This window comes from Salmo salar, chromosome 26 (genome assembly GCF_965601325.2).
Source record: "Salmo salar chromosome 26, fSalSal1, whole genome shotgun sequence".
NCBI classification, from domain to species: domain Eukaryota; kingdom Metazoa; phylum Chordata; class Actinopteri; order Salmoniformes; family Salmonidae; genus Salmo; species Salmo salar.
In genome coordinates this window covers 27,067,561-27,094,486 of record NC_138316.1, presented here as the reverse complement: position 1 = coordinate 27,094,486, position 26,926 = coordinate 27,067,561, and the positions used below count along the sequence as shown (strand labels likewise).

Genomic DNA, 26,926 nt, shown 5'->3' with positions numbered 1-26,926 from the left:
TCTCTCCTCATCTGTCTCTATAGGGCTCAGTGCTCTCTCTCCTCATCTGTCTCTATAGGGCTCAGTGCTCTCTCTCCTCATCTGTCTCTATAGGGCTCAGTGCTCTCTCTCCTCATCTGTCTCTATAGGGCTCAGTGCTCTCTCTCCTCATCTGTCTCTATAGGGCTCAGTGCCTCTCTCTCCTCATCTGTCTCTATAGGGCTCAGTGCTCTCTCTCCTCATCTGTCTCTATAGGGCTCAGTGCCTTCTCTCTCCTCATCTGTCTCTATAGGGCTCAGTGCTCTCTCTCCTCATCTGTCTCTATAGGGCTCAGTGCTCTCTCTCCTCATCTGTCTCTATAGGGCTCAGTGCCGTCTCTCTCCTCATCTGTCTCTATAGGGCTCAGTGCTCTCTCTCCTCATCTGTCTCTATAGGGCTCAGTGCTCTCTCTCCTCATCTGTCTCTATAGGGCTCAGTGCCTCTCTCTCCTCATCTGTCTCTATAGGGCTCAGTGCTCTCTCTCCTCATCTGTCTCTATAGGGCTCAGTGCCGTCTCTCTCCTCATCTGTCTCTATAGGGCTCAGTGCTCTCTCTCCTCATCTGTCTCTATAGGGCTCAGTGCCGTCTCTCTCCTCATCTGTCTCTATAGGGCTCAGTGCTCTCTCTCCTCATCTGTCTCTATAGGGCTCAGTGCTCTCTCTCCTCATCTGTCTCTATAGGGCTCAGTGCTCTCTCTCCTCATCTGTCTCTATAGGGCTCAGTGCTGTCTCTCTCTTCATCTGTCTCTATAGGGCTCAGTGCTCTCTCTCCTCATCTGTCTCTATAGGGCTCAGTGCTCTCTCTCCTCATCTGTCTCTATAGGGCTCAGTGCTCTCTCTCCTCATCTGTCTCTATAGGGCTCAGTGCCGTCTCTCTCCTCATCTGTCTCTATAGGGCTCAGTGCCGTCTCTCTCCTCATCTGTCTCTATAGGGCTCAGTGCTCTCTCTCCTCATCTGTCTCTATAGGGCTCAGTGCTCTCTCTCCTCATCTGTCTCTATAGGGCTCAGTGCTCTCTCTCCTCATCTGTCTCTATAGGGCTCAGTGCTCTCTCTCCTCATCTGTCTCTATAGGGCTCAGTGCTCTCTCTCCTCATCTGTCTCTATAGGGCTCAGTGCTCTCTCTCCTCATCTGTCTCTATAGGGCTCAGTGCTCTCTCTCCTCATCTGTCTCTATAGGGCTCAGTGCCGTCTCTCTCCTCATCTGTCTCTATAGGGCTCAGTGCCTTCTCTCTCCTCATCTGTCTCTATAGGGCTCAGTGCTCTCTCTCCTCATCTGTCTCTATAGGGCTCAGTGCTCTCTCTCCTCATCTGTCTCTATAGGGCTCAGTGCTCTCTCTCCTCATCTGTCTCTATAGGGCTCAGTGCTCTCTCTCCTCATCTGTCTCTATAGGGCTCAGTGCCTCTCTCTCCTCATCTGTCTCTATAGGGCTCAGTGCTCTCTCTCCTCATCTGTCTCTATAGGGCTCAGTGCTCTCTCTCCTCATCTGTCTCTATAGGGCTCAGTGCCTTCTCTCTCCTCATCTGTCTCTATAGGGCTCAGTGCTCTCTCTCCTCATCTGTCTCTATAGGGCTCAGTGCTCTCTCTCCTCATCTGTCTCTATAGGGCTCAGTGCCGTCTCTCTCCTCATCTGTCTCTATAGGGCTCAGTGCCGTCTCTCTCCTCATCTGTCTCTATAGGGCTCAGTGCTCTCTCTCCTCATCTGTCTCTATAGGGCTCAGTGCTCTCTCTCTCCTCATCTGTCTCTATAGGGCTCAGTGCTCTCTCTCCTCATCTGTCTCTATAGGGCTCAGTGCTCTCTCTCCTCATCTGTCTCTATAGGGCTCAGTGCTCTCTCTCCTCATCTGTCTCTATAGGGCTCAGTGCCTTCTCTCTCCTCATCTGTCTCTATAGGGCTCAGTGCTCTCTCTCCTCATCTGTCTCTATAGGGCTCAGTGCTCTCTCTCCTCATCTGTCTCTATAGGGCTCAGTGCTGTCTCTCTCCTCATCTGTCTCTATAGGGCTCAGTGCTGTCTCTCTCCTCATCTGTCTCTATAGGGCTCAGTGCTCTCTCTCCTCATCTGTCTCTATAGGGCTCAGTGCTCTCTCTCCTCATCTGTCTCTATAGGGCTCAGTGCTCTCTCTCCTCATCTGTCTCTATAGGGCTCAGTGCCGTCTCTCTCCTCATCTGTCTCTATAGGGCTCAGTGCCGTCTCTCTCCTCATCTGTCTCTATAGGGCTCAGTGCTCTCTCTCCTCATCTGTCTCTATAGGGCTCAGTGCCGTCTCTCTCCTCATCTGTCTCTATAGGGCTCAGTGCCGTCTCTCTCCTCATCTGTCTCTATAGGGCTCAGTGCTCTCTCTCCTCATCTGTCTCTATAGGGCTCAGTGCTCTCTCTCCTCATCTGTCTCTATAGGGCCCAGTGTCGTCTCTCTCCTCATCTGTCTCTATAGGGCTCAGTGCTCTCTCTCCTCATCTGTCTCTATAGGGCTCAGTGCTCTCTCTCCTCATCTGTCTCTATAGGGCTCAGTGCCTTCTCTCTCCTCATCTGTCTCTATAGGGCTCAGTGCTCTCTCTCCTCATCTGTCTCTATAGGGCTCAGTGCTCTCTCTCCTCATCTGTCTCTATAGGGCTCAGTGCTCTCTCTCCTCATCTGTCTCTATAGGGCTCAGTGCTCTCTCTCCTCATCTGTCTCTATAGGGCTCAGTGCTCTCTCTCCTCATCTGTCTCTATAGGGCTCAGTGCTGTCTCTCTCCTCATCTGTCTCTATAGGGCTCAGTGCCTTCTCTCTCCTCATCTGTCTCTATAGGGCTCAGTGCTCTCTCTCCTCATCTGTCTCTATAGGGCTCAGTGCTCTCTCTCCTCATCTGTCTCTATAGGGCTCAGTGCTCTCTCTCCTCATCTGTCTCTATAGGGCTCAGTGCTCTCTCTCCTCATCTGTCTCTATAGGGCTCAGTGCTCTCTCTCTCCTCATCTGTCTCTATAGGGCTCAGTGCTCTCTCTCCTCATCTGTCTCTATAGGGCTCAGTGCTCTCTCTCCTCATCTGTCTCTATAGGGCTCAGTGCCTCTCTCTCCTCATCTGTCTCTATAGGGCTCAGTGCTCTCTCTCCTCATCTGTCTCTATAGGGCTCAGTGCTCTCTCTCCTCATCTGTCTCTATAGGGCTCAGTGCCGTCTCTCTCCTCATCTGTCTCTATAGGGCTCAGTGCTCTCTCTCCTCATCTGTCTCTATAGGGCTCAGTGCTGCTCTCTCCTCATCTGTCTCTATAGGGCTCAGTGCTCTCTCTCCTCATCTGTCTCTATAGGGCTCAGTGCTCTCTCTCCTCATCTGTCTCTATAGGGCTCAGTGCCTTCTCTCTCCTCATCTGTCTCTATAGGGCTCAGTGCTCTCTCTCCTCATCTGTCTCTATAGGGCTCAGTGCTCTCTCTCCTCATCTGTCTCTATAGGGCTCAGTGCCGTCTCTCTCCTCATCTGTCTCTATAGGGCTCAGTGCCGTCTCTCTCCTCATCTGTCTCTATAGGGCTCAGTGCTCTCTCTCCTCATCTGTCTCTATAGGGCTCAGTGCTGTCTCTCTCCTCATCTGTCTCTATAGGGCTCAGTGCTCTCTCTCCTCATCTGTCTCTATAGGGCTCAGTGCTCTCTCTCCTCATCTGTCTCTATAGGGCTCAGTGCCTTCTCTCTCCTCATCTGTCTCTATAGGGCTCAGTGCTCTCTCTCCTCATCTGTCTCTATAGGGCTCAGTGCTCTCTCTCCTCATCTGTCTCTATAGGGCTCAGTGCCGTCTCTCTCCTCATCTGTCTCTATAGGGCTCAGTGCCGTCTCTCTCCTCATCTGTCTCTATAGGGCTCAGTGCTCTCTCTCCTCATCTGTCTCTATAGGGCTCAGTGCTCTCTCTCCTCATCTGTCTCTATAGGGCTCAGTGCTCTCTCTCCTCATCTGTCTCTATAGGGCTCAGTGCTCTCTCTCCTCATCTGTCTCTATAGGGCTCAGTGCTCTCTCTCCTCATCTGTCTCTATAGGGCTCAGTGCTCTCTCTCCTCATCTGTCTCTATAGGGCTCAGTGCTCTCTCTCCTCATCTGTCTCTATAGGGCTCAGTGCTCTCTCTCCTCATCTGTCTCTATAGGGCTCAGTGCTCTCTCTCCTCATCTGTCTCTATAGGGCTCAGTGCGTCTCTCTCCTCATCTGTCTCTATAGGGCTCAGTGCCGTCTCTCTCCTCATCTGTCTCTATAGGGCTCAGTGCTCTCTCTCCTCATCTGTCTCTATAGGGCTCAGTGCTGTCTCTCCATCTGTCTCTATAGGGCTCAGTGCCGTCTCTCTCCTCATCTGTCTCTATAGGGCTCAGTGCTCTCTCTCCTCATCTGTCTCTATAGGGCTCAGTGCGTCTCTCTCCTCATCTGTCTCTATAGGGCTCAGTGCTCTCTCTCCTCATCTGTCTCTATAGGGCTCAGTGCTCTCTCTCCTCATCTGTCTCTATAGGGCTCAGTGCGTCTCTCTCCTCATCTGTCTCTATAGGGCTCAGTGCTCTCTCTCCTCATCTGTCTCTATAGGGCTCAGTGCTCTCTCTCCTCATCTGTCTCTATAGGGCTCAGTGCTCTCTCTCTCCTCATCTGTCTCTATAGGGCTCAGTGCTCTCTCTCCTCATCTGTCTCTATAGGGCTCAGTGCTCTCTCTCCTCATCTGTCTCTATAGGGCTCAGTGCTCTCTCTCCTCATCTGTCTCTATAGGGCTCAGTGCTCTCTCTCCTCATCTGTCTCTATAGGGCTCAGTGCTCTCTCTCCTCATCTGTCTCTATAGGGCTCAGTGCCTCTCTCTCCTCATCTGTCTCTATAGGGCTCAGTGCTCTCTCTCCTCATCTGTCTCTATAGGGCTCAGTGCTCTCTCTCCTCATCTGTCTCTATAGGGCTCAGTGCGTCTCTCTCCTCATCTGTCTCTATAGGGCTCAGTGCGTCTCTCTCCTCATCTGTCTCTATAGGGCTCAGTGCTCTCTCTCCTCATCTGTCTCTATAGGGCTCAGTGCTCTCTCTCCTCATCTGTCTCTATAGGGCTCAGTGCTCTCTCTCCTCATCTGTCTCTATAGGGCTCAGTGCTCTCTCTCCTCATCTGTCTCTATTCTCTCTCCTCATCTGTCTCTATAGGGCTCAGTGCCGTCTCTCTCCTCATCTGTCTCTATAGGGCTCAGTGCTCTCTCTCCTCATCTGTCTCTATAGGGCTCAGTGCTCTCTCTCCTCATCTGTCTCTATAGGGCTCAGTGCGTCTCTCTCCTCATCTGTCTCTATAGGGCTCAGTGCTCTCTCTCCTCATCTGTCTCTATAGGGCTCAGTGCTCTCTCTCCTCATCTGTCTCTATAGGGCTCAGTGCTCTCTCTCCTCATCTGTCTCTATAGGGCTCAGTGCTCTCTCTCCTCATCTGTCTCTATAGGGCTCAGTGCTCTCTCTCCTCATCTGTCTCTATAGGGCTCAGTGCTCTCTCTCCTCATCTGTCTCTATAGGGCTCAGTGCTCTCTCTCCTCATCTGTCTCTATAGGGCTCAGTGCTCTCTCTCCTCATCTGTCTCTATAGGGCTCAGTGCTCTCTCTCCTCATCTGTCTCTATAGGGCTCAGTGCTCTCTCTCCTCATCTGTCTCTATAGGGCTCAGTGCTCTCTCTCCTCATCTGTCTCTATAGGGCTCAGTGCTCTCTCTCCTCATCTGTCTCTATAGGGCTCAGTGCTCTCTCTCCTCATCTGTCTCTATAGGGCTCAGTGCCTTCTCTCTCCTCATCTGTCTCTATAGGGCTCAGTGCTCTCTCTCCTCATCTGTCTCTATAGGGCTCAGTGCTCTCTCTCCTCATCTGTCTCTATAGGGCTCAGTGCTCTCTCTCCTCATCTGTCTCTATAGGGCTCAGTGCTCTCTCTCCTCATCTGTCTCTATAGGGCTCAGTGCCGTCTCTCTCCTCATCTGTCTCTATAGGGCTCAGTGCTCTCTCTCCTCATCTGTCTCTATAGGGCTCAGTGCTGTCTCTCTCCTCATCTGTCTCTATAGGGCTCAGTGCCGTCTCTCTCCTCATCTGTCTCTATAGGGCTCAGTGCTCTCTCTCCTCATCTGTCTCTATAGGGCTCAGTGCTCTCTCTCCTCATCTGTCTCTATAGGGCTCAGTGTCGTCTCTCTCCTCATCTGTCTCTATAGGGCTCAGTGCTCTCTCTCCTCATCTGTCTCTATAGGGCTCAGTGCTCTCTCTCCCTCATCTGTCTCTATAGGGCTCAGTGCTCTCTCTCCTCATCTGTCTCTATAGGGCTCAGTGCCTTCTCTCTCCTCATCTGTCTCTATAGGGCTCAGTGCTCTCTCCTCCTCATCTGTCTCTATAGGACTCAGTGCTCTCTCTCCTCATCTGTCTCTATAGGGCTCAGTGCTCTCCTCTCCTCATCTGTCTCTATAGGGCTCAGTGCCGTCTCTCTCCTCATCTGTCTCTATAGGGCTCAGTGCTCTCTCTCCTCATCTGTCTCTATAGGGCTCAGTGCTCTCTCTCCTCATCTGTCTCTATAGGGCTCAGTGCTCTCTCTCCTCATCTGTCTCTATAGGGCTCAGTGCCGTCTCTCTCCTCATCTGTCTCTATAGGGCTCAGTGCTCTCTCTCTCCTCATCTGTCTCTATAGGGCTCAGTGCTCTCTCTCCTCATCTGTCTCTATAGGGCTCAGTGCTCTCTCTCCTCATCTGTCTCTATAGGGCTCAGTGCTCTCTCTCCTCATCTGTCTCTATAGGGCTCAGTGCTCTCTCTCCTCATCTGTCTCTATAGGACTCAGTGCTCTCTCTCCTCATCTGTCTCTATAGGGCTCAGTGCTCTCTCTCTCCTCATCTGTCTCTATAGGGCTCAGTGCTCTCTCTCCTCATCTGTCTTTATAGGGCTCAGTGCTCTCTCTCTCCTCATCTGTCTCTATAGGGCTCAGTGCTCTCTCTCCTCATCTGTCTTTATAGGGCTCAGTGCCGTCTCTCTCCTCATCTGTCTCTATAGGACTCAGTGCTCTCTCTCCTCATCTGTCTCTATAGGGCTCAGTGCTCTCTCTCCTCATCTGTCTCTATAGGACTCAGTGCTCTCTCTCCTCATCTGTCTCTATAGGACTCAGTGCTCTCTCTCCTCATCTGTCTCTATAGGACTCAGTGCTCTCTCTCCTCATCTGTCTCTATAGGACTCAGTGCCGTCTCTCTCCTCATCTGTCTCTATAGGACTCAGTGCCGTCTCTCTCCTCATCTGTCTCTATAGGGCTCAGTGCTCTCTCTCCTCATCTGTCTCTATAGGGCTCAGTGCTCTCTCTCCTCATCTGTGTCTATAGGGCTCAGTGCTCTCTCTCCTCATCTGTCTCTATAGGACTCAGTGCCGTCTCTCTCCTCATCTGTCTCTATAGGGCTCAGTGCCGTCTCTCTCCTCATCTGTCTCTATAGGGCTCAGTGTCGTCTCTCTCCTCATCTGTCTCTATAGGGCTCAGTGCTCTCTCTCTCCTCATCTGTCTCTATAGGGCTCAGTGCTCTCTCTCTCCTCATCTGTCTCTATAGGGCTCAGTGCTCTCTCTCTCCTCATCTGTCTCTATAGGGCTCAGTGCCGTCTCTCTCCTCATCTGTCTCTATAGGGCTCAGTGCTCTCTCTCCTCATCTGTCTCTATAGGGCTCAGTGCTCTCTCTCCTCATCTGTCTCTATAGGGCTCAGTGCTCTCTCTCTCCTCATCTGTCTCTATAGGGCTCAGTGCTGTCTCGCTCCTCATCTGTCTCTATAGGGCTCAGTGCCGTCTCTCTCCTCAATTGTCTCTATAGGGCTCAGTGCTCTCTCTCCTCATCTGTCTCTATAGGGCCCAGTGTCGTCTCTCTCCTCATCTGTCTCTATAGGGCTCAGTGCTCTCTCTCCTCATCTGTCTCTATAGGGCTCAGTGCCGTCTCTCTCCTCAACTGTCTCTATAGGGCTCAGTGCTCTCTCTCCTCATCTGTCTCTATAGGGCCCAGTGTCGTCTCTCTCCTCATCTGTCTCTATAGGGCTCAGTGCTCTCTCTCCTCATCTGTCTCTATAGGGCTCAGTGCCTTCTCTCTCCTCATCTGTCTCTATAGGGCTCAGTGCTCTCTCTCCTCATCTGTCTCTATAGGGCTCAGTGCCGTCTCTCTCCTCATCTGTCTCTATAGGGCTCAGTGCTCTCTCTCCTCATCTGTCTCTATAGGGCTCAGTGCTCTCTCTCCTCATCTGTCTCTATAGGACTCAGTGCTCTCTCTCCTCATCTGTCTCTATAGGGCTCAGTGCTGTCTCTCTCCTCATCTGTCTCTATAGGACTCAGTGCTCTCTCTCCTCATCTGTCTCTATAGGGCTCAGTGCTCTCTCTCCTCATCTGTCTCTATAGGGCTCAGTGTCGTCTCTCTCCTCATCTGTCTCTATAGGGCTCAGTGCTGTCTCTCTCCTCATCTGTCTCTATAGGGCTCAGTGCTGTCTCTCTCCTCATCTGTCTCTATAGGGCTCAGTGCTGTCTCTCTCCTCATCTGTCTCTATAGGGCTCAGTGCTGTCTCTCTCCTCATCTGTCTCTATAGGGCTCAGTGCTCTCTCTCCTCATCTGTCTCTATAGGGCTCAGTGCCGTCTCTCTCCTCATCTGTCTCTATAGGGCTCAGTGTCGTCTCTCTCCTCATCTGTCTCTATAGGGCTCAGTGCCGTCTCTCTCCTCATCTGTCTCTATAGGACTCAGTGCTCTCTCTCCTCATCTGTCTCTATAGGGCTCAGTGCTCTCTCTCCTCATCTGTCTCTATAGGGCTCAGTGCTCTCTCTCTCCTCATCTGTCTCTATAGGGCTCAGTGCTCTCTCTCTCCTCATCTGTCTCTATAGGGCTCAGTGCTCTCTCTCCTCATCTGTCTCTATAGGGCTCAGTGCTCTCTCTCTCCTCATCTGTCTCTATAGGGCTCAGTGCTCTCTCTCCTCATCTGTCTCTATAGGGCTCAGTGCTCTCTCTCTCCTCATCTGTCTCTATAGGGCTCAGTGCTCTCTCTCCTCATCTGTCTCTATAGGGCTCAGTGCCGTCTCTCTCCTCATCTGTCTCTATAGGGCTCAGTGCCGTCTCTCCTCATCTGTCTCTATAGGGCTCAGTGCCCTCTCTCCTCATCTGTCTCTATAGGGCTCAGTGCTCTCTCTCCTCATCTGTGTCTATAGGGCTCAGTGCTCTCTCTCTCCTCATCTGTCTCTATAGGGCTCAGTGCTCTCTCTCCTCATCTGTCTCTATAGGGCTCAGTGCTCTCTCTCCTCATCTGTCTCTATAGGGCTCAGTGCCGTCTCTCTCCTCATCTGTCTCTATAGGGCTCAGTGCTCTCTCTCCTCATCTGTCTCTATAGGGCTCAGTGTCGTCTCTCTCCTCATCTGTCTCTATAGGGCTCAGTGCTCTCTCTCCTCATCTGTCTCTATAGGGCTCAGTGCTCTCTCTCCTCATCTGTCTCTATAGGGCGCAGTGCTCTCTCTCCTCATCTGTCTCTATAGGGCTCAGTGCCGTCTCTCTCCTCATCTGTCTCTATAGGACTCAGTGCTCTCTCTCCTCATCTGTCTCTATAGGGCCCAGTGCTGTCTCTCTCCTCATCTGTCTCTATAGGGCTCAGTGCTCTCTCTCCTCATCTGTCTCTATAGGGCTCAGTGCTCTCTCTCCTCATCTGTCTCTATAGGGCTCAGTGCTGTCTCTCTCCTCATCTGTCTCTATAGGGCTCAGTGCTGTCTCTCTCCTCATCTGTCTCTATAGGGCTCAGTGCTGTCTCTCTCCTCATCTGTCTCTATAGGGCTCAGTGCTGTCTCTCTCCTCATCTGTCTCTATAGGGCTCAGTGCTCTCTCTCCTCATCTGTCTCTATAGGGCTCAGTGCTGTCTCTCTCCTCATCTGTCTCTATAGGGCTCAGTGCTCTCTCTCTTCATCTGTCTCTATAGGGCTCAGTGCTCTCTCTCCTCATCTGTCTCTATAGGGCTCAGTGCCGTCTCTCTCCTCATCTGTCTCTATAGGGCTCAGTGCTCTCTCTCCTCATCTGTCTCTATAGGGCTCAGTGCTCTCTCTCCTCATCTGTCTCTATAGGGCTCAGTGCCGTCTCTCTCCTCATCTGTCTCTATAGGGCTCAGTGCTCTCTCTCCTCATCTGTCTCTATAGGGCTCAGTGCCGTCTCTCTCCTCATCTGTCTCTATAGGGCTCAGTGCTCTCTCTCCTCATCTGTCTCTATAGGGCTCAGTGCTCTCTCTCCTCATCTGTCTCTATAGGGCTCAGTGCTCTCTCTCTCCTCATCTGTCTCTATAGGGCTCAGTGCTCTCTCTCCTCATCTGTCTCTATAGGGCTCAGTGCCTTCTCTCTCCTCATCTGTCTCTATAGGGCTCAGTGCTCTCTCTCCTCATCTGTCTCTATAGGGCTCAGTGCTCTCTCTCTCCTCATCTGTCTCTATAGGACTCAGTGCTCTCTCTCCTCATCTGTCTCTATAGGGCTCAGTGCTGTCTCTCTCCTCATCTGTCTCTATAGGGCTCAGTGTCTTCTCTCTCCTCATCTGTCTCTATAGGACTCAGTGCTCTCTCTCCTCATCTGTCTCTATAGGGCTCAGTGCTCTCTCTCCTCATCTGTCTCTATAGGGCTCAGTGTCGTCTCTCTCCTCATCTGTCTCTATAGGGCTCAGTGCTGTCTCTCTCCTCATCTGTCTCTATAGGGCTCAGTGCTGTCTCTCTCCTCATCTGTCTCTATAGGGCTCAGTGCTGTCTCTCTCCTCATCTGTCTCTATAGGGCTCAGTGCTGTCTCTCTCCTCATCTGTCTCTATAGGGCTCAGTGCTCTCTCTCCTCATCTGTCTCTATAGGGCTCAGTGCCGTCTCTCTCCTCATCTGTCTCTATAGGGCTCAGTGTCGTCTCTCTCCTCATCTGTCTCTATAGGGCTCAGTGCCGTCTCTCTCCTCATCTGTCTCTATAGGACTCAGTGCTCTCTCTCCTCATCTGTCTCTATAGGGCTCAGTGCTCTCTCTCCTCATCTGTCTCTATAGGGCTCAGTGCTCTCTCTCTCCTCATCTGTCTCTATAGGGCTCAGTGCTCTCTCTCTCCTCATCTGTCTCTATAGGGCTCAGTGCTCTCTCTCCTCATCTGTCTCTATAGGGCTCAGTGCTCTCTCTCTCCTCATCTGTCTCTATAGGGCTCAGTGCTCTCTCTCCTCATCTGTCTCTATAGGGCTCAGTGCTCTCTCTCTCCTCATCTGTCTCTATAGGGCTCAGTGCTCTCTCTCCTCATCTGTCTCTATAGGGCTCAGTGCCGTCTCTCTCCTCATCTGTCTCTATAGGGCTCAGTGCCGTCTCTCCTCATCTGTCTCTATAGGGCTCAGTGCTCTCTCTCCTCATCTGTCTCTATAGGGCTCAGTGCTCTCTCTCCTCATCTGTCTCTATAGGGCTCAGTGCTCTCTCTCTCCTCATCTGTCTCTATAGGGCTCAGTGCTCTCTCTCCTCATCTGTCTCTATAGGGCTCAGTGCTCTCTCTCCTCATCTGTCTCTATAGGGCTCAGTGCCGTCTCTCTCCTCATCTGTCTCTATAGGGCTCAGTGCTCTCTCTCCTCATCTGTCTCTATAGGGCTCAGTGTCGTCTCTCTCCTCATCTGTCTCTATAGGGCTCAGTGCTCTCTCTCCTCATCTGTCTCTATAGGGCTCAGTGCTCTCTCTCCTCATCTGTCTCTATAGGGCGCAGTGCTCTCTCTCCTCATCTGTCTCTATAGGGCTCAGTGCCGTCTCTCTCCTCATCTGTCTCTATAGGACTCAGTGCTCTCTCTCCTCATCTGTCTCTATAGGGCCCAGTGCTGTCTCTCTCCTCATCTGTCTCTATAGGGCTCAGTGCTCTCTCTCCTCATCTGTCTCTATAGGGCTCAGTGCTCTCTCTCCTCATCTGTCTCTATAGGGCTCAGTGCTGTCTCTCTCCTCATCTGTCTCTATAGGGCTCAGTGCTGTCTCTCTCCTCATCTGTCTCTATAGGGCTCAGTGCTGTCTCTCTCCTCATCTGTCTCTATAGGGCTCAGTGCTGTCTCTCTCCTCATCTGTCTCTATAGGGCTCAGTGCTCTCTCTCCTCATCTGTCTCTATAGGGCTCAGTGCTGTCTCTCTCCTCATCTGTCTCTATAGGGCTCAGTGCGTCTCTCTCCTCATCTGTCTCTATAGGGCTCAGTGCTGTCTCTCTCCTCATCTGTCTCTATAGGGCTCAGTGCTCTCTCTCCTCATCTGTCTCTATAGGGCTCAGTGCTCTCTCTCCTCATCTGTCTCTATAGGGCTCAGTGCCGTCTCTCTCCTCATCTGTCTCTATAGGGCTCAGTGCTCTCTCTCCTCATCTGTCTCTATAGGGCTCAGTGCTCTCTCTCCTCATCTGTCTCTATAGGGCTCAGTGCCGTCTCTCTCCTCATCTGTCTCTATAGGGCTCAGTGCTCTCTCTCCTCATCTGTCTCTATAGGGCTCAGTGCCGTCTCTCTCCTCATCTGTCTCTATAGGGCTCAGTGCTCTCTCTCCTCATCTGTCTCTATAGGGCTCAGTGCTCTCTCTCCTCATCTGTCTCTATAGGGCTCAGTGCTCTCTCTCTCCTCATCTGTCTCTATAGGGCTCAGTGCTCTCTCTCCTCATCTGTCTCTATAGGGCTCAGTGCCGTCTCTCTCCTCATCTGTCTCTATAGGGCTCAGTGCTCTCTCTCCTCATCTGTCTCTATAGGGCTCAGTGCTCTCTCTCCTCATCTGTCTCTATAGGGCTCAGTGCTCTCTCTCTCCTCATCTGTCTCTATAGGGCTCAGTGCTGTCTCTCTCCTCATCTGTCTCTATAGGGCTCAGTGCCGTCTCTCTCCTCATCTGTCTCTATAGGGCTCAGTGCTCTCTCTCCTCATCTGTCTCTATAGGGCTCAGTGTCGTCTCTCTCCTCATCTGTCTCTATAGGGCTCAGTGCTCTCTCTCCTCATCTGTCTCTATAGGGCTCAGTGCTGTCTCTCTCCTCATCTGTCTCTATAGGGCTCAGTGCCTTCTCTCTCCTCATCTGTCTCTATAGGGCTCAGTGCTCTCTCTCCTCATCTGTCTCTATAGGGCTCAGTGCTGTCTCTCTCCTCATCTGTCTCTATAGGGCTCAGTGCTGTCTCTCTCCTCATCTGTCTCTATAGGGCTCAGTGCTGTCTCTCTCCTCATCTGTCTCTATAGGGCTCAGTGCTCTCTCTCCTCATCTGTCTCTATAGGGCTCAGTGCTCTCTCTCCTCATCTGTCTCTATAGGGCTCAGTGCCGTCTCTCTCCTCATCTGTCTCTATAGGGCTCAGTGCTCTCTCTCCTCATCTGTCTCTATAGGGCTCAGTGCTCTCTCTCCTCATCTGTCTCTATAGGGCTCAGTGCCGTCTCTCTCCTCATCTGTCTCTATAGGGCTCAGTGCGTCTCTCTCCTCATCTGTCTCTATAGGGCTCAGTGCCGTCTCTCTCCTCATCTGTCTCTATAGGGCTCAGTGCTCTCTCTCCTCATCTGTCTCTATAGGGCTCAGTGCTCTCTCTCCTCATCTGTCTCTATAGGGCTCAGTGCTCTCTCTCTCCTCATCTGTCTCTATAGGGCTCAGTGCTCTCTCTCCTCATCTGTCTCTATAGGGCTCAGTGCCGTCTCTCTCCTCATCTGTCTCTATAGGGCTCAGTGCTCTCTCTCCTCATCTGTCTCTATAGGGCTCAGTGCTCTATCTCCTCATCTGTCTCTATAGGGCTCAGTGCTCTCTCTCTCCTCATCTGTCTCTATAGGGCTCAGTGCTGTCTCGCTCCTCATCTGTCTCTATAGGGCTCAGTGCCGTCTCTCTCCTCATCTGTATAGGGCTCAGTGCTCTCTCTCCTCATCTGTCTCTATAGGGCCCAGTGTCGTCTCTCTCCTCATCTGTCTCTATAGGGCTCAGTGCTCTCTCTCCTCATCTGTCTCTATAGGGCTCAGTGCTCTCTCTCTCCTCATCTGTCTCTATAGGGCTCAGTGCTCTCTCTCCTCATCTGTCTCTATAGGGCTCAGTGCTCTCTCTCTCCTCATCTGTCTCTATAGGGCTCAGTGCTCTCTCTCCTCATCTGTCTCTATAGGGCTCAGTGCTCTCTCTCTCCTCATCTGTCTCTATAGGGCTCAGTGCTCTCTCTCCTCATCTGTCTCTATAGGGCTCAGTGCCGTCTCTCTCCTCATCTGTCTCTATAGGGCTCAGTGCCGTCTCTCCTCATCTGTCTCTATAGGGCTCAGTGCTCTCTCTCCTCATCTGTCTCTATAGGGCTCAGTGCTCTCTCTCCTCATCTGTGTCTATAGGGCTCAGTGCTCTCTCTCTCCTCATCTGTCTCTATAGGGCTCAGTGCTCTCTCTCCTCATCTGTCTCTATAGGGCTCAGTGCTCTCTCTCCTCATCTGTCTCTATAGGGCTCAGTGCTGTCTCTCTCCTCATCTGTCTCTATAGGACTCAGTGCTCTCTCTCCTCATCTGTCTCTATAGGGCTCAGTGCTGTCTCTCTCCTCATCTGTCTCTATAGGGCTCAGTGCCTTCTCTCTCCTCATCTGTTTCTATATATTACTCAGTGCTCTCTCTCCTCATCTGTCTCTATAGGGCTCAGTGCTCTCTCTCCTCATCTGTCTCTATAGGGCTCAGTGCCGTCTCTCTCCTCATCTGTCTCTATAGGGCTCAGTGCTCTCTCTCCTCATCTGTCTCTATAGGGCTCAGTGCTCTCTCTCCTCATCTGTCTCTATAGGGCTCAGTGCCGTCTCTCTCCTCATCTGTCTCTATAGGGCTCAGTGCTCTCTCTCCTCATCTGTCTCTATAGGGCTCAGTGCCGTCTCTCTCCTCATCTGTCTCTATAGGGCTCAGTGCTCTCTCTCCTCATCTGTCTCTATAGGGCTCAGTGCTCTCTCTCCTCATCTGTCTCTATAGGGCTCAGTGCTCTCTCTCTCCTCATCTGTCTCTATAGGGCTCAGTGCTGTCTCGCTCCTCATCTGTCTCTATAGGGCTCAGTGCCGTCTCTCTCCTCATCTGTATAGGGCTCAGTGCTCTCTCTCCTCATCTGTCTCTATAGGGCCCAGTGTCGTCTCTCTCCTCATCTGTCTCTATAGGGCTCAGTGCTCTCTCTCCTCATCTGTCTCTATAGGGCTCAGTGCCTTCTCTCTCCTCATCTGTCTCTATAGGGCTCAGTGCTCTCTCTCCTCATCTGTCTCTATAGGGCTCAGTGCCGTCTCTCTCCTCATCTGTCTCTATAGGGCTCAGTGCTCTCTCTCCTCATCTGTCTCTATAGGGCTCAGTGCTCTCTCTCCTCATCTGTCTCTATAGGGCTCAGTGCTCTCTCTCCTCATCTGTCTCTATAGGGCTCAGTGCCGTCTCTCTCCTCATCTGTCTCTATAGGGCTCAGTGCTGTCTCTCTCCTCATCTGTCTCTATAGGACTCAGTGCTCTCTCTCCTCATCTGTCTCTATAGGGCTCAGTGCTGTCTCTCTCCTCATCTGTCTCTATAGGGCTCAGTGCCTTCTCTCTCCTCATCTGTCTCTATATATTACTCAGTGCTCTCTCTCCTCATCTGTCTCTATAGGGCTCAGTGCTCTCTCTCCTCATCTGTCTCTATAGGGCTCAGTGTCGTCTCTCTCCTCATCTGTCTCTATAGGGCTCAGTGCTGTCTCTCTCCTCATCTGTCTCTATAGGGCTCAGTGCTGTCTCTCTCCTCATCTGTCTCTATAGGGCTCAGTGCTGTCTCTCTCCTCATCTGTCTCTATAGGGCTCAGTGCTGTCTCTCTCCTCATCTGTCTCTATAGGGCTCAGTGCTCTCTCTCCTCATCTGTCTCTATAGGGCTCAGTGCCGTCTCTCTCCTCATCTGTCTCTATAGGGCTCAGTGTCGTCTCTCTCCTCATCTGTCTCTATAGGGCTCAGTGCCGTCTCTCTCCTCATCTGTCTCTATAGGACTCAGTGCTCTCTCTCCTCATCTGTCTCTATAGGGCTCAGTGCTCTCTCTCCTCATCTGTCTCTATAGGGCTCAGTGCTCTCTCTCTCCTCATCTGTCTCTATAGGGCTCAGTGCTCTCTCTCTCCTCATCTGTCTCTATAGGGCTCAGTGCTCTCTCTCCTCATCTGTCTCTATAGGGCTCAGTGCTCTCTCTCTCCTCATCTGTCTCTATAGGGCTCAGTGCTCTCTCTCCTCATCTGTCTCTATAGGGCTCAGTGCTCTCTCTCTCCTCATCTGTCTCTATAGGGCTCAGTGCTCTCTCTCCTCATCTGTCTCTATAGGGCTCAGTGCCGTCTCTCTCCTCATCTGTCTCTATAGGGCTCAGTGCCGTCTCTCCTCATCTGTCTCTATAGGGCTCAGTGCTCTCTCTCCTCATCTGTCTCTATAGGGCTCAGTGCTCTCTCTCCTCATCTGTGTCTATAGGGCTCAGTGCTCTCTCTCTCCTCATCTGTCTCTATAGGGCTCAGTGCTCTCTCTCCTCATCTGTCTCTATAGGGCTCAGTGCTCTCTCTCCTCATCTGTCTCTATAGGGCTCAGTGCCGTCTCTCTCCTCATCTGTCTCTATAGGGCTCAGTGCTCTCTCTCCTCATCTGTCTCTATAGGGCTCAGTGTCGTCTCTCTCCTCATCTGTCTCTATAGGGCTCAGTGCTCTCTCTCCTCATCTGTCTCTGTAGGACTCAGTGCCGTCTCTCTCCTCATCTGTCTCTATAGGACTCAGTGCCGTCTCTCTCCTCATCTGTCTCTATAGGGCTCAGTGTCGTCTCTCTCCTCATCTGTCTCTATAGGGCTCAGTGCCGTCTCTCTCCTCATCTGTCTCTATAGGGCTCAGTGCCGTCTCTCTCCTCATCTGTCTCTATAGGACTCAGCTCAGCTCCACTAAGGCTACTGCTGCTTCATATAACTACTTCCTGTAAACAAACAGCTTCTGACCAGAGCCCAGCACCCTCCCTCCTATCCACCTCTGATCTCTCTGGGTTTTCTATTGACCTCCATAGAAACCAAAACACTTTGGAAGAGGGGTTGTTTCAGTGCTGAGACTGTATTTTAGATGAGAGTTGCATTTGAAGGGGGGAAATTGTGCATGGACATGTGGGCATCCAGGGACTGTTAATGGTGAAATGACGGCGTGGTCATTTACATTTACGTCATTTAGCAGACGTTCTTATCCAGAGTGACTTACAGTAGGGAGTGCACACATTTTCATACTTTCTTGGTACTGGTCCCCTGTGGGAATCAAAATCCCAACCCCGGCGTTACAAGTACCATGCTCTACTAACTGAGCCACACGTGATCACGGGTTACTAACACAGGTTCCTCTGGGTGCTGATGTCTGCGATGTCATGGACACCACAGAATGTGTGGCGTTATAGAGAGAAGCGTTGAAGAAACAACACATTTGATCTGAACATCCATTTCAACACAATAAGACATGAATATATAATGAAGATGTTTTGGTGAAATGATGATAATGGCAATGATATGAACTACATTATCAGGCAGAGAAATATGCAAGACTGTCATTACCCTTTGATTGAATATAATGTTGATCAGAGTAGTGTAAATGTGATGGCCCGTTTGGCTCACATGCAGACTAGACCAAGCATGCACGTGCGTCCGCCATCAAAATATCAGGTTGAAATATCAACATGAAATCTGAACCAGCTATATTAATTTGGGGACAGGTCGAAACACATGAAACGTTCATGGACATTTAGCTCGCTAGCTTGATGTTGCTAGCTAATTTGTCCTCGGATATAAACATTGGGTTTTATTTTACCTGAAATGCACAATGTACTTTTTTTCTGGATCTTTGTAGAATTTTGACCCATTTTGAGTCTCTACTCCGACAGTTAATCCACAGATGAAAGGGGAAAAATGGTTCGTTTCTAGTAATCTCTCCTCTCTTCTTCTTTTTCTGTCGACTTTATATGGGGGTTGGCAACCAACTTTAAGGTGCATTAACACCACCAACTGCAATGGAGTGTGGACCTCAGTTCATCTTTCAATCACCCACGTGGGTATATGTTCCTAAAAACCAATGAGGAGATGGGAGTTCTATTTTAGCGCCTGGCTACGCAGACGCTGGTTGAAGCACGCGAGCAGTTTGAATGAAATGATTGAATAACATGTATGTGTAAATGTATTTTGCAACGCTTGCGCACGTAGCGCGGGCGATGTTGTCATCATGTCAGTCAGATCAGAGAAACATGTCTCTCTCCCTGTTTAGCCTGAGTCCTCAGAGCCTTCAGCAGCACACAAACTACAAGCCCCTAAAACTAAAATCTGCAGTAAAACACAGCCAGGCTTTTTTTTTCTAGCCCTCTTGGTGAACACGTTCATGGGAAGAGAGCAAGTCTGTTAGTCTTGGCTGCTCTAGTCAAGCAGAGACGGAGACAAACACACATTCCAATCAGAAGGGGATGGAGTGTCTCCTCTCTTTAGTTGGCTCTGTGCTTTGTTTACCATTACTGGCTATTCTTTCCCACTTCAATCTCAAACAGCGATTTTAAGGGTGCACCGTAATTACAATCTAGAGACCGTGCTCTGTAATTTCTTTAATTCTACCTTTTAAAGTTTTGTGCTCTAAATTGATGGGAAAACAATGGAGTGAGATTGAAGGTTTCTTTTAAACGAGCCCAGAACTCCTGTCCAACTGGCCTGAATGATTCAGAAATATTTCTGCCGTTTCTGTGACAATCAAAGTCATTTGTCTTCTGTTGTGAGACTTCAGGGACCATTCTCGTTTGGAGCGGTGACCTCATGATTACTGTATTCCCATGAATTTGTATGAGAAGAGAGAGAGAGGGGTGCTGGATTAACAGCAGAGCCTAGAGCACAGATGAGTCCCTCACACAGCACAGCCCTTTCTCTCCTTGGTTGTTGTACTTTATGCTCTGGTGTTTACTCACACTGTTAGGAATCCAGTGAAGTCATCCATCTGATATCTGATATGGCACTTCCATGGCTGAGGTTAAGCTCCATATTTGTCATGTTTTTGGCCAAATATGCACAGAGCACATTGACCCACTTACACTCTCAAGGTCTCAAATTCAAGCGTGAGTGTTTTGGGTAACGCTTTATTTCACATAACAAATGTTCTTATTACCGCAATATATTAACAGTAAGTAATGAATTGTTGTGATTTATAAACAACATGTACACGGCTACAAGTATACCCTCACCCAAACAATCACAAAGACTTCAGTCTGTTGGATGTATTGTCCATGTTACGGCTGGGGAGTTTCATGTGTTGTATCCTGTCTGTCTATCAGGCGTGTGGGCGGTCCGAGGGTGACGATGACTGCCAACAAAAGTTCCAAGGCTGCACCCCGAGCAAGAGGGGCTAATGTGCCCCGGGACATCCCCGACAGGTCAGTGACATCACCACCAACCTCTAGGCCAGGGGGAGGGGGAGGGACAGGGTGGATGGGAAGGAGATGGCTCTCAACATGCACTATGATGTCAGTAATAACCAGTGCAGGTGCTCATATCCTTTATTGCCTCAGTCAGGACATTTTCTTCAGGGAGGAAAGCTATTTTTGTAAATCTGTACCGTGGGATCCCACTATGTGTCTGTGTTGAGTGATACACTGCATACAGTAGGTGACATGGCTCATCAACCCACAGTTGTTAGCGTTACGCAATTATTAATAAGGAAGTACTGATTGTATTCTGCAGTATTCTGTCTGCCTTTTCTGTAGAGCTACAGGGATAGGACTAGTAGTATCTGCTTTTGTAAGCCATCCTCTACATTCTGGAATAGGGCCCCATTCAACAATAAACTCTTTGTGGTCTGAGGAGAGGCTTGTTTGAGTTACCATGTTGAGAGATGACATCTTCCTCCTGGAACAGAGAAACAAACAGGGCTCGTAATGAAAGTGCTGGCAATAGACTGTTCTGTTTTGTGATCAGTCTTTCCCTTCAACACTATATATACACACACTGTGTCCACTGAAACTAGGCTTAGAGTGAAGATTTAAGATCTACAGGAACTGGCATCAACAGGCATGGAATGCTTACATCGGACTCACAGGGGTGCAACTGCAAGCCTTCACCATCTGCTACTTGGTGTGTAGTCTGTCAGGATGTTAGTTTACCAAGTGGTACATGTCCTTGTATAACACAGCAGTCAGTGGCTATGGCTCTGACATGTTTTAGTTGGATCTCTTATGTGAATAACTTTGAGAAAGACTGCCAGTTGGAAGCTAGCTACAGCCCTGACTGGTACATTGACCCAGTGTGAAAACACCATAGCCTGTGAGGAGTTTAAACATGACTACCACTGACAGATATATTTTTTAAGATAAATAGATTTTGTGCTGAGTAGTTGTTTTTCTGTTACCTCACCACGTCTCCTGAGTTAGCGCCTTTTTTTCTAAGAGTGTATCTATCTAGAACCTAAAAAGGTTATTCTGCTGTCGCTATAGGAGAACCCTTTGAAGAACCCTTTTTGGTTCCAGGTAAAACCTTTTTGGGTTCCATGTAGGACCCTTTCCACAGAGTGTTCTACATGGAACCCAAAAGGGTTCTACTTGGAAACAAAAAGTGTTCTCCCTGGAACCAGAAAGGGTTCTCCCATGGGGATACCCGAAGAACCCTTTTGGAACCCTTTATTTTAAGAGTGTAGTTAGCCCTGGTCTCCTTACGATAATCTACTCAGGTTACATCAAGCGTTTGAATCTAATAATTGTACCCCATCGCTCATCTAACAACCCCATTCGAGATAAAGACAGTTCTCTAGAAACAATAACACTCCCTATCTCTGTTACCATCAACACTCTACACAGTTCATTATGTTTCTATCGTTTTTTACAAATAAAAAATTGCACAAAATTAAGATGGATTTAAGAGAAGAAACTATCATTTATGCACAGAGAGAGCACCGTTATATACTTGCCCCCACCTTCCCACAAGTCTCTCTACCCCCCCCCCCCCCCCCCAAAAAAAAATTATGATTATGTCGGTAAATCACTTGGCAGGAAAGAATTCTGAGAAGACAACTTCTCAAAAGATCTGGGAGGGGTGCAGCAGGGCTTTGATGGGCACTTCTTTTAATAGAAAAGATTATTGCTGAGAAAATAAATTAAGTCACTGGAAAGCTGGATATAAATCTATAAAAAGGTAAAAGGAAATGAAATAAAACACATTTATGAGAGGTAGAGGGAGTGTGTCTTGAGGGTGAAGCTCAAAGTGAAATGGAGCGGATGTAAATGTCTTCTCTCTTTTTTTCTTTTTGAAAATCTATTTATTTATCTGGGTTACTGGAAGCCCTCCTGTTGTGGCCCGGTCTATCAACAGAACAGGAAGTGACCTGTGGTTGATATGATGTGCCCTGGCTGGAGGACAGTGGGTCCAGGACCCAGAAGCCAGGCCCTAATTGGCACCCAGCTCAGTACATGTGTGGCCGCCACAGTTGAAGCTGCCCAGCGCCAGAGCCAGGCTTGTTTTAACTGGCCCAGTCCTGACCACCAGAACACCCCCACAGACCCCAACCACAACGCAGCTATCCATACTGGAGAATTCTGCACTTGATGTTTTCCTTTTGTGTGAAAAGGAACTTACAGGGGCTTAATACTGCAGTCAAACCAGCTTTTTATGACTCCTGGAGTAATCTTGGCCAAGGCGTGCCTAAGGGGGTATTTTTGAATGTGCGCTGTTATTCTACCGGCTGATTGCATATGGGGTGTTTGAATCGATATATTACATAGGGTCTGTTGCTATTTGAAATACATCTACAGTGATTTTACACTGGGGCAGTTTTGACTATCACAATGTTATGGCTGCTGCTAGGTCAAACAAGAACCAGACTAAATTTAGACTAAACTAAAATATAAACACAACATGCAACAATCAACTATTTTACTGAGTTACAGTTCATATAAGGAAATCAGTCAATTGAAATTATTTTTTTAGGTCCTAATCTATGGATTTCATCTATGGGCAGGGGCACAGCCATGGTTGGGCCTGGGAGGGTATAGGCCTGCCCACTTGGGAGCCATGTGTAACGCAGGTCAACTAATGTTGAATACTTGTTATCACATTTCAGGTAAGACCCAAATGCAGACTGTGTTGAAGTAACAATGTTTATTACAGCAACAGGGGCAGGCAAATGACAGGTCAAGGCAGGCAGGGGTCGATAATCCAGAGTAGTGGCAAAGGACGACAGGCAAGCTCAGGCAGCGTAGTCGGGCAGGCGGGCTCAGAGACAGGACAAGCAAGGGTCAAAACCAGGGGGACGAGGAAAAAGCGAGACTGGGGAAAAGCAGGAGCTGAGAAAACCGCTGGTTGACTTGACAAACAAGACGAACTGGCAACGGACAAACAGAGAACACAGGTATATATGCACAGGGGATAATGGGGAAGATGGGCGACACCTGGAGGGGGGTGGAGACAATCACAAGGACAGGTGAAACAGATCAGGGCTTGACAATTGTTACCAGTGAGATCCAGCAACCAATCATATTATATTGTGATATGTTTAAGTTTACAGCTATTTTTTTTTTTTTTTTTTTTTTCACCTTTATTTAACCAGGTAGGCAAGTTGAGAACAAGTTCTCATTTACAATTGCGACCTGGCCAAGATAAAGCAAAGCAGTTCGACAACATACAAAAACACAGAGTTACACATGGAGTAAAACAACATACAATCAATGATGCAGTAGAAAAAAATAAGACTATATACAATGTCAGCAAATGATGTGAGATAAGGGAGGTAAAGGCAAAAAATGCCATGGTGGCAAAGTAAATAAAGTATAGCAAGAAAAACACTGGAATGGTAGATTTGTAGTTTGAAGAAAGTTCAGAGATAAAATATAAATAATATGGTGCAAAGGAGCAAAATAAATAAAATAAATAAATACAGTAGGGGAAGAGGTAGTAGTTTGGGCTAAATTATAGATGGGCTATGTACAGGTGCAGTGATCTGTGAGCTGCTCTGACAACTGGTGCTTAAAGCTAGTGAGGGAGATAAGTGTTTCCAGTTTCAGAGATTTTTGTAGTTCGTTCCAGTCATTGGCAGCAGAGAACTGGAAGGAGAGACGACCAAAGGAGGAGTTGGCTTTAGGGGTGACCAGAGAGATATACCTGCTGGAGCGCGTGCTACAGGTGGGTGCTGCTATGGTGACCAGTGAGCGGAGATAAGGGGGGACTTTACCTAGCAGGGTCTTGTAGATGACCTGGAGCCAATGTGTTTGGCGACGATTATGAAGCGAAGGCCAGCCGACGAGAGCGTACAGGTCGCAGTGGTGGGTAGTATATGGGGCTTTGGTGACAAAACGGATGGCACTGTGATAGACTGCATCCAGCTTGTTGAGTAGGGTATTGGAAGCTATTTTGTAAATGACATCGCCGAAGTCGAGGATTGGTAGGATGGTCAGTTTTACGAGGGTATGTTTGGCAGCATGAGTGAAGGATGCTTTGTTGCGAAATAGGAAGCCAATTCGAGATTTCACTTTGGATTGGAGATGATTGATGTGAGTCTGGAAGGAGAGTTTACAGTCTAACCAGACACCTAGGTATTTGTAGTTGTCCACAAATTCTAAGTTAGAACCGTCCAGAGAAGTGATGCTGGACAGGCGGGCAGGTGCAGGCAGCGATCGGTTGAAGAGCATGCATTTAGTTTTACTTGTGTTTAGGAGCAGTTGGAGACCACGGAAGGAGAGTTGAATGGCATTGAAGCTCGTCTGGAGGGTTGTTAACACAGTGTCCAAAGAAGGGCCAGAAGTGTACAGAATGGTGTCGTCTGCGTAGAGGTGGATCAGAGATTCACCAGCAGCAAGAGCGACATCATTTATGTATACAGAGAAAAGAGTTGGCCCAAGAATTGAACCCTGTGGTACCCCCATAGAGACTGCCAGAGGTCCAGACAGTAGGCCCTCCAATTTGACACACTGAACTCTGTCAGAGAAGTAGTTGGTGAACCAGGCGACGCAATCGTTTGAGAAACCAAGGCTACTGAGTCTGCCGATGAGGATGTGGTGATTAACAGAGTCAAAAGCTTTGGCCAGGTCAATGAATACGGCAGCACAGTATTGTTTCTTATCGATGGCGGTTACGATGTCGTTTAGGACCTTGAGCGTGGCTGAGGTGCACCCATGACCAGCTCTGAAACCAGATTGCATAGCAGAGAGGGTGCGGTGGGATTCGAAATGGTCGGTAATCTGTTTGTTAACTTGGCTTTCGAAGACCTTAGAAAGGCAGGGTAGGATGGATATAGGTCTGTAGCAATTTGGGTCAAGAGTGTCACCTCCTTTGAAGAGGGGGATGACAGCAGCTGCTTTCCAATCTATGGGAATCTCAGACGACACGAAAGAGAGGTTGAACAGGCTAGTAATAGGGGTTGCAATAATTTCGGCAGATAATTTTAGAAAGAAAGGGTCCAGATTGTCAAGCCCATCTGATTTGTAGGGGTCCAGATTTTGCAGCTCTTTCAGAACATCAGCTGAATGGATTTGGGAGAAGGAGAAATGGGGGAGGCTTGGGCGAGTAGCTGTGGGGGGTGCAGTGCTGTTGAATGCAGTAGGGGTAGTTAGGTGGAAAGCATGGCCAGCCGTAGAAAAATGCTTGTTGAAATTCTCAATTATAGTGGGCTTATCGGTGGTGACAGAGTTTCCTATCCTCAGTGCAGTGGGCAGTTGGGAGGAGGTGTTCTTATTCTCCATGGACTTTACAATGTCCCAGAACTTTTTAGAGTTGGAGTTGCACGAAGCGAATTTCTGTTTGAAAAAGGTAGCCTTGGCGTTTCTAACTGCCTGTGTGTATTGGTTTCTAACTTCCCTAAAAAGTTGCATATCGCGGGGGCAGTTCGATGCTAATGCAGAACGCCACAGGATATTTTTGTGTTGGTTAAGGGCAGTCAGGTCTGGGGAGAACCAAGGGCTATATCTGTTCCTGGTTCTAAATTTCTTGAAAGGGGCATGCTTATTTAAGATGGAGAGGAAGGCATTTAAAAAAAATAACCAGGCATCCTCTACTGACGGGATGAGGTTATTACAAATCTATTACAAATCATCTGTCAGAAGCTGCATGACGAGCAGTTTATTTTGAGCCAATCAAACTCAATATTCTCTCTTAGTCCCTCTCCTAACCTCACGCTCTACACCAGTGGGCTCCAACATGTTGAAAAAGGAGCTAGAATGGAACGTGAAGAGCTACCGCCATTCTATGGAAGAAAAACTACGTTTCAAATCGAAGTGAGAAGTTGAACAAAACTGAACTAAAAAGACAAAACCAGATATTAACACTTATCTATCCGAACGTACTGTGAAGGAGTTGGAGGAAAGATTGACCCCGGGATTTGGTTAGGTTTAATAAGGAGAACGAGTGTCAGTATTGTGGAGGTGAGGATAGAGTCAAGCGCAGGACACAGAACTGAGTAAAATAACGTACTTCACTCTAGGAAAACTCATAAGTCAAAATCCACGCAGGGATAAACAATCCTGACAAAAAACAACTAACACGTCGACAAGAAAACAATCATGCACAAAACATAATGAGAACCAGAGGGTTAAATAGGGAAATAATCATAACGAGATGGGAACCAGGTGTGAACAATCAAGACATAACAAATGGAAAAAGAAACGTGGATCGGTGGTAGCTAGAAAGCCGGTGACGATGACCGCCGAACGCCGCCCGAACAAGGAGTGACAACGAGCTGCTAGCGATTAGACTAGCTAAGCTATTGCTAGCGTTTTGTGCGTGTTCATACAGAACCTAGCATACGCACAAGCCGTTAACATTTAGGCTACCTCAGCTATCGATCAATTGAAGTAGCAAACATTAGTGATCATGCTAATCCTGCATGGCGAACTATTTTAGTTTTCATACTTTTATAAAATGTGATTAGCTATTATCATAATCCATGTTGGTACACAGTTATGTTTTAGATTACTTTATAAGAAATGGTGTATAGGTGTAAGCACTAATACTTTCCATTTGCCCAGGCTAGTCTATTGTTCAGTCCACGTGAGCCTGGTTCTGTAGTGTAAAGTCCTTTGCATATCCCCGGCTAGATTGTTTAGTTCACGTGAGCCTGGTGCTGTAGTTAAAGTGTAAAGCATTTTGACTACGTTTTATTTTCTTATTCCTGTAAGAGATTAAAGCTAAGACCTATATTAATGTTTATATGGAAGGTGCTCATGTTATATATAGTGTGTGATCCTGTTTGTAAAACAGGTCAGATTTTTTTTGAGTGGATTCAGTTCCACCAAGGATGGCGAGCCGCCCGAACCCAGGACATCCATGAGAAAATTTGCATGCAAAGAGGTATTTTTCCTTTTCCTTGGAGGACATTGAATTTGCACTGCCATACAAACGGTCTGGTAGGACTCTTTGTTGCAAGACATCATTGCACCATACACTGCAGTGGGGCTGTCATAAGCATATGCCACATTTAAACACCTTACGGTGTTTTTTGATATGCAGTCACTCAAATTTGATTCCATCTCATAGTGGTTTATAAGTCAGTATTTGTGAATTGGGTTGTGTTTTTCTGTGGATTCGGATGTGGAGGTTCTGGGCTGGCATGGTTGCACGTGGTCTGCAGTTGTGAGGTTGGTTGGACTTACTACAAAATTCTCTAAAATGATGTTGGAGGTGGCTTATGGTAGAGAAATTAACATTACATTATCTGGCAACAGCTCTTGTGGACACTCCTGCAGTCAGCATGCCAAATGCACACTCCCTCAAAACATCTGTGGCATTGTGTTGTGTGACCCCACCACAAGGTGCACCTATGTAATGATCATGCTGTTTAATCAGCTTCTTGATATGCTACATCTGTCAGGTGGATGGATTAAATTGGCAAAGTAGAAGTGGTCACTAACAGGGATGTAAACAAATTTGTACACAAAATGTGAGCGAAATAAGCTTTTGGTGCATATGGAACATTTCTGGGATCTTTTATTTCTGCTCATGAAACATGGGACCAACACTTTACATGTTGCGTTTATATTTTTGTTCAGTATACAATGTGCATTTAGAGCAATACTGTGTATATAAACCGTACAGTT

The 26,926-nt window shown here is 48.5% G+C and overlaps 1 protein-coding gene across 3 annotated transcripts in view; it reads left to right on the top strand.

The window, feature by feature from the left end:
* dennd2b (DENN domain containing 2B) overlaps window positions 1-26,926 on the top strand; it is a 101,497-nt gene that overhangs the window by 22,343 nt on the left and 52,228 nt on the right. For all 3 annotated transcript variants that reach the window (XM_045708823.2, XM_045708822.2, XM_045708825.2), the window contains exon 2: window positions 19,190-19,288. In XM_045708823.2, coding sequence (XP_045564779.2) covers window positions 19,215-19,288 — 74 coding nt within the window. In that variant the 5' untranslated portion in view covers window positions 19,190-19,214. The remainder of the gene's footprint in view (window positions 1-19,189; window positions 19,289-26,926) is intronic.